The sequence below is a fragment of the Lontra canadensis genome, unplaced genomic scaffold (genome assembly GCF_010015895.1).
Source record: "Lontra canadensis isolate GAN:19392208 unplaced genomic scaffold, GSC_riverotter_1.0 scaffold17, whole genome shotgun sequence".
Classification (NCBI taxonomy): domain Eukaryota; kingdom Metazoa; phylum Chordata; class Mammalia; order Carnivora; family Mustelidae; genus Lontra; species Lontra canadensis.
The window spans coordinates 23,805,042-23,812,465 of record NW_022631011.1 but is presented as its reverse complement, the minus strand read 5'-3'; the positions used below and the strand labels follow the sequence as shown (position 1 = coordinate 23,812,465).

Below are 7,424 nucleotides of genomic sequence, written 5' to 3'. Positions count from 1 at the left end.
GGTTAAGCCTCTGCCTTTGGCTCAGGTCATGATCCCAGGGTCCTGGGATTGAGCCCCGCATCAGGCTCCCTGCTCAGCGAAGAGCCTGCTTCCTCCTCTCTCTCTGCCTGCTGCTCTGCCTACTTATGCTCTCTCTGTCAAATAAATAAAATTTTAAAATATATATAGATATATGGGGCACCTGGGTACCTCAGTTGGTTATGCATCCAATGCTTGATGTCCGACTCAATTTTGGCTAAGGTCACAATGTCAAGGTTGTGAGATGGAGACCTGTGTCAGGCTCTTGCTAGGCAGAGAGCCTGCTTAAGATTCTCTCTCACTTTTTCTGCCCCTACCCACTCCTTCTCTAATTACATACACACACACAAATGAAAATAATCAATAGAAATAACACATCTGCATACCAAAACATGATCATTTTCTTCAGGATAGCTTATGTTAAATGTATGAGTTGCAAACAGACTAGTTACTTTTTCAGTATCATTTTTACTTAAAACTACAAATTATGGGTTTTTATACTCAAGTATTTAGCCAATATTTCTCAAATAAATGAAGTGAGCTTGCTGCTTTAGGAAAAATAAATGACTACATAAAGTTGCCAATGACAAAATTAGAACTTTCAAGTGAAAATTCGAATTTTATATCTGTCACTATATACTTGGCACCTTTTGAATTATAGCCAAGTAGATTTGTATAAACAAAAAGTCACTGATGTGGTTTCTACCACAAACTAACCAATAATTAGCTATTACATGTTGAGTTTGGGTGTACTATGAAAGATGAATATTCACAATTTTATCAGAAAAGATACCTCCCTTTTGAAACTATTTATGTGAGGCCAGATTTATTATACATACCTCAACTAAAACAACTTATCACAGCAGACTGAATGTAAAAGCAACTATGAGAGTTCGATTATCTTCTATTAAGACAGATTTTCAAGAGATTTGCGAAAATATAGAGCACTACCAGTCCTTTCACAATATTTCTAGGGAAACATTTAAAAATACAAAATTAACATGTAATGGGTCTGTCATTGTTATTTCTAAATAAATAGACTTTTTAATTTGTTTTAATTTCTAATATGGTAAATGCCAATAGATATAAACGAATATATATGAAACTCTTTGGGGTTTAAAAATAATTAACTTTTAAGAGTGCAATTAGGGCTGCAAAAAAAAATTTGAGGGTTGCACATCCCAGGAATGCAATATTTAACAATTAAAAATCAATGAGGGGTGTCTGAGTAGCTCAGTCAGTTAAGCATCTGCCTTCTGCTCAGGCCTTGATCTCAGGTTCTGGGATAGAGCCCCACATCTGGCTCCCTGCTAGGTAGGGAGTCTGCTTCTCCCTCTCGCTCTGCTCCTCCCCCCCCCCCGTTCATGCACTCTCTCGCTCTCTCTCAAATACATAAATAAATAAACTTTAAAAAATTAAAAATAGGGGCGCCTGGGTGGCTCAGTGGGTTAAAGTCTCTGCCTTCGGCTCAGGTCATGATCCCAGAGTCCTGGGATGGAGCCCCGCATCGGGCTCTCTGCTCAGCAGGGAGCCTGTTTCCCTTCCTCTCTCTCTGCCTGCCTCTCTGCCTGTCAAATAAATAAATACAATCTTTAAAAAAAAAAAAAAGAAGAATAAAAAATCAATGAGATTAACCAGATTATCAGAATAAAGTAGGAAAATTGTATGATCTTTTTTAAAACTTAACAAAATTCGACAGCCATTCATAATTTTAAAAGTCCTAGTGAACAAGTTAAGATAAGACAAAGATGACCATTCTCACCACTTTCTATTCAACATTGTATTATAAGAAGTCCTAGCCTAGGGAAATAAGGCAATAATAAGAAATAAAAGTCATAAAGATTGGAAAGGAAGAAGTAAAAACACCTCTATTTGCAGATAACATGCTCATGTACATAAAAAATCCCAGTGGAATCTAGAAAATAACTAATGAAACTATTAAGTGAATTTAGCAAGGTCACAGGATGAAAATAAACTACGTTTTTATAACCTATCCATGAACACTGGAAAACAAAATTTTTTTAAAAATATCATTTAACAGCCACGAAACCTTAAGTCCAAAGAATCTAACAAAAACCATGAAGATCCTACACTAAGAAGCTACAAACTCAGTTTAGGAGAATATAAAGACCTAAACAGAGTACATCATTTTAAGGATTTTATACTAAATACTGTTAAGATGGCCATTTTCCCCAAACTGAACAAAGAACCAATACGATCTTAAAATTCCAAAAGTCCATTTGTAAAAATTGACAGACTTATTCTAAAATCAAAAGGAAACGCAAAGAAGCCAAAATATTCTTGCAGAAGTTGGAGAACTTATACTATCTCATTTCAAGACTTATTAAAATGCTTTAATCACTAAGACCATGTGTACTAGCATAAGTTATAATCAAATATATCAATGAAAGAGGAATCCAAAAGTAAATCTGCCATGGATTTTCCCAAGACAAGTCAAAGGGAAAAAGAGAGTATTTTCAATAAATAGTGCTGGAACAACTGGATACATCTATGGAAAAAAGGCATCTGCAACGCATTTGTATATAATAATTAAGAAACTGAATTATAGTAAATGCTCTTAGGATAATACTTACATTTTTTATTTTGAGGTTTCCCCAATCATCATCCTGTTTTAAAAACAAATGAAAAACATTTAACCACACCTTTATAATCTGAACATATTCTAATAATCAATGAATTTTAAGCTACTCCAAAATAGAATTGTTTTGCAGATTTTTACTTATTTAAAAAATTTTATTTAAAAAATTACTTAATAAAAAAAGTAATTTTTACTTAAAATTACTATAGTCAAAAGTATTTTGTTTTAAATGCAGTGTTACAGTCAGTAAGTCTTACAATTGCTTTAACTACACTGGGGGTTTGTTGCGGGGGTAGGGAGAGAAAAAATGAAAATAAAAGGGGACCAGGGAGGGAGACAAACCTTAGGAGACTCAATCTCAGGAAACAAACTGACTCAATCTCAGGAAACAAACAAGCTGGGGGGTGGCAAGGTTGGGGGGGATAGGGTGGCTGGGTTATGGACACTGGGGAGGGTATGTGCTATGGTGAGTGCTGTGAATTGTGTTAAGACTGATGACTCACACACCTGTACCCATTAAACAAATAATACATTATCTGTTAATAATTAAAAAAAAAACCGGGGGCGCCTGGGTGGCTCAGTGGGTTAAGCCGCTGCCTTCGGCTCAGGCCATGACCTCAGGGTCCTGGGATCGAGTCCCGCGTCGGGCTCTCTGCTCAACAGGGAGCCTGCTTCCCTCTCTCTCTCTCTCTCTGCCTGCCTCTCTGTCTACTTGTGATCTCTGTCAAATAAATAAATAAAATCTTAAAAAAAAAATTTAAAAAAAAAAATTGCTTAAACTACAAAAGACACAATCTAAAAAACAATAAACCTGACTGTACTAAACCTTGATGATAGATATTAATTTTTCTCCATGTTTGTTATATGTATGCACCCAGCAAAACTAGTAATTAGCTTATGTGACAGGAATTAAGAGTAACTTATGAAATAAGGTCTAAATATAATTACAATGATTATATAATTTATTGTCCAAAGCAGGAGATTCTTTTATTTCTTTTTCTTTTTTTTTTCAAAGCAGATTCTTAAGAATGAAAGTGCTATTAAAAATTATACCAGGAGGGGCGCCTGGGTGGCTCAGTGGGTTAAAGCCTCTGCCTTCGGCTCAGGTCATGATCCCAGGGTCCTGGGATCGAGCCCCGCATCGGGCTCTCTGCTCAGCGGAGAGCCTGCTTCCACCTCTCTCTCTCTGCCTGCCTCTCTGCCTACTTGTGATCTCTGTCTGTCAAATAAATAAATAAAAAAAATCTTAAAAAAAAAAAATTATACCAGGAATACCAGAAGCAAACTACCCTTAATGACATCTGCTGTGTCCACAAATGTTTTTTCAAGTCCTAAATTTCACATATGAAGTAATTAAATATTTTCACTTCAATATATTCAATTAAAACAATTTTTTTTAATGCCATGACTGGCCCCCAGACATCTTGGCCTACCACATACTGCAGCTAAACTCTTTCCCTTCACAGAATAAAGTCATTTCCACATAACTTCTTTTTTCAGACAAAATGCCAGACACCCAGTATGTTTCCCTTTGGTAGTGCCAATTTTTTCTTTGAGCATCATGCTTCAAAGCGCAACAGTAACTTCCTAAATATCCTTCTCAGTTTAAGGTCCTTTTCTATTAATCATAAGGAATGATAACTATATACATGCTCCCTTAGTTCCCTTATCTGAGGTCACACAAAGCTGAAAAAAATGAACTGAGATTTGCTTGGCTTGCTCTTCTGGTAACATGCTCTTCTGGTAACCTGCTATAGGTTACTTAAATCTCTCTGATGCTAAGTTTCCTCATTTATTAAATTATAAAATACATTTATTCTTATTTTTCTAATATACAGAATTGAGAATTAAAGAAAATAAATGCCTGGCACAGAATAATTATTCAGTAAGTGATTACTATTAGTAGTCAATTTCATTTAATTACTATTTCTCTGTAATTCTCCATAGTACATCACCAGTATACAGCTCATCACAAATTCACTTATCAAGCCACTAATGACTAAAAAGCTCATACTGCAACTTGGAGGGGAAACAATGTTTTCTTCACCAACATCAATTTCACTGCCCACCTGACAGGGGCAACCAAGCCATATCTCTAAAGTTAACTATAGCTTTTGGCATTTCACACCTAACTCTTGAGGGTATTATTTTTTAAAAACTATACTTCCATAGTTTTACAAACAGTAATACTTGCATGTTTTTGTCGCACATCACCAATGACACCAGGAAGCTCAGACTCCTAACTGTAGTCAATATGACCATCCCAAGGAAACTGAAGGAAAAATTATGTTTGCTCTCTCTTTTAACAGAAATATTTTCTCCTACCTCCAAACAGGTTTTACATAGCAATTACTCCCTAAGTGATAAGAGCCCTTTTTCAATGAGTAGAATATGAAACAGGCCAAAAAAATTAACAGTTTTCCAGTATTCAGAATGAGGCTTTGGTAAAGATGTTGAACTACTCTGAATTTCAACAATTGAATGCATGTACAAAAATACCTTCTGTAGTCTTTTTTTTTTTTAATCTACCATATTGTTCTATATTTTTAAGAGATAAAATTTTCTCCACCCCATAACAGAAAACTACTAAGGATGTATAGATTTTTATATTAATTTAAACAAAATAAAATATTTTTAACACACCCTCACCAGGAAAAAAATCCAAACAACAGAGATAAATGGAAAATTCCCCACTCCCCTGACTCCTATGAGTATTCAGTGATACAATGCATTTTAAAATAAAAATTTTAATGATGCTTCTATAATAGTGTTTTGAAATGGCTACAGTGTTCCTTTCTACATTAACATGAATAAGAAAGTTTTAAATTCACAGACTATACACTCTCAACAAATTAAAAAATATATATACCTCAAATGCTACATTTTCTGGTGTTTGTTTCCACTAATTATATAATAGTATATAATGAAAATCTGGACTAAATTTTACCTTCAATGTTCCTCCTTTCACCATAACCTTCTGTCTGGCTGGCTGGACTCCAGTGAGTGCAAAAAGCTGAGCCTTGAACACCATGGGAGGTTCATCAGTGTTCAATTCTACACCTTCAAATTTCTCCTTTCCCCATTTCACAGTAACTGCAAACAAAACCATAATTTTTTTTCATTTATAAAAATAAGGCATATTTTTAAAAATAAAATAAAGCATATTTAAAACAGGTCTAGGAATGAAAATTCTGAATTTTAAGAAGAAAGGTTCCATGGGAAAATTGAAAGGTGTGGTTCCTATGCAAGAGGTGGTCCAAATATTAGGGGTGCCTGGGTGGCTCAGTGGGTTAAAGCCTCTGCCTTCGGCTCAGGTCATGATCCCAGGGTCCTAGGATCAAGCCCCGCATCGGGCTCTCTGCTCAGTGGGGAGCCTGCTTCCTCCTCTCTCTCTCTGCCTGCCTCTCCACCTACCTGAGATCTCTGTCTGTCAAATAAATAAATAAAATCTTTTTTAAAAAAAACAAAAATTAAAAGATACAGAAATTTCAAAATTAAAAATTAAAAAATACAGAAATCTTTCTTCAGTCATTTGGATGGCTATTAAAAAAAGAAGCCAATGAAGAAGAAAATACCAAGTGCTGGTGACAATGTAGAAAAACTAGAACCCCTGAACATTCCTGATGGGAATATAAAACAGTACAGCCACTGCAGAAAAAAGTATGGTGGTTCCTCAAAAAATTAAACTTACCATATGATCCAGGAATTCCATTTCTAAGTATATACTCAAAAGCATGAAGCAGGGACTCAAACTGCTATCTGTATACCCCTGTTCATAGTGCATTATTCCCAAAAGACTCAAAGATGTGAGTGACCCAAGTGTCCATCAACAGATAAACAGATGAACAAAATGTGGTACAGACCTACAATGGATATTATTCAGCCTTAAAAAGTAATGAAATTCTTATACATACTATACAACATGGATGAACCTTGGAGACATTATGCTAAACAAAGCAAGCCAGATGCCAAAAGTCAAACATTATGATTTCCCTTATGTGAGGTACCTACAGTAGTCAAATTCATAGAAAGTAGGATGGTGGTTGCCAGGAGGCTGGAAGGAAGAGGAAATGGAGAGTTATTGTTCAATGGGTACAGAATTTCAGTGTAGGAATATGAAAAAGTTCTGAAGGTGGATGGTGAGGACAGTCGCACAACAATATGAATGTGCTTAACGCCAAAAATGCACACTTAAAAATAGTTTAAGCAGTACATTTTTGGTTACATATATTTTACCATATAATAAAAAAAAAGTCTATTGGCCTCATGAAATATCTAACTTTTGAAATAACATAAAAGTAAGTAAACACAATATACATAGCTTGCCACTGAAAACTTCATACCTACTCAAATAAGAATCTCACAAGAGTTGTCTGTTTTTCCAATAAAACCAAAATATGAAAAACTAATCCTTACTCCAAATCCCAACTCCTTCACTAGTTCAATTAATGTGTTTAACATTCATTCAAAAAGCCCGAGAACAAGCTCTAGGAAGATTCTATTAACTTATAATTTAATAAAAGAGAGAAAAGGGGGAGAAAAGGTAAAAATATTTAACAATAAAATATAAATATAAATATTATAAATGTTAGACGATCACAAAGGAATGCTTCATGAGTGAAAGATTGCCTGGAGGAAGTGGTAACTTCTCTTTGAGTTGAGTCTCAAAGAAAAAATTAAGTGTTAGCCTAAATATAAGCATTCCTGGAAAAGATAAGAAAAACATCAAAAGCATAAAACTGCATTTTGTGCTCTGAGATTTAAGTAATTCCCTGAGAGGGGGGAGGAAACTGAAACTGGAAGCTGA

At 35.0% G+C, this 7,424-nt stretch overlaps 1 protein-coding gene across 2 annotated transcripts in view; it reads right to left on the bottom strand.

Annotated features, from left to right (window-relative positions):
• Window positions 1-5,726, bottom strand: part of USP14 (ubiquitin specific peptidase 14) — a 44,184-nt gene extending 38,458 nt beyond the window's left edge. For both annotated transcript variants that reach the window (XM_032859801.1, XM_032859802.1), the window contains exons 1-2: window positions 5,565-5,726; window positions 2,613-2,645 (exon numbers count right to left, since the gene is read on the bottom strand). In XM_032859801.1, coding sequence (XP_032715692.1) covers window positions 2,613-2,645; window positions 5,565-5,726 — 195 coding nt within the window. The remainder of the gene's footprint in view (window positions 1-2,612; window positions 2,646-5,564) is intronic.
• Between the last annotated feature and the right edge of the window lie 1,698 nt (window positions 5,727-7,424).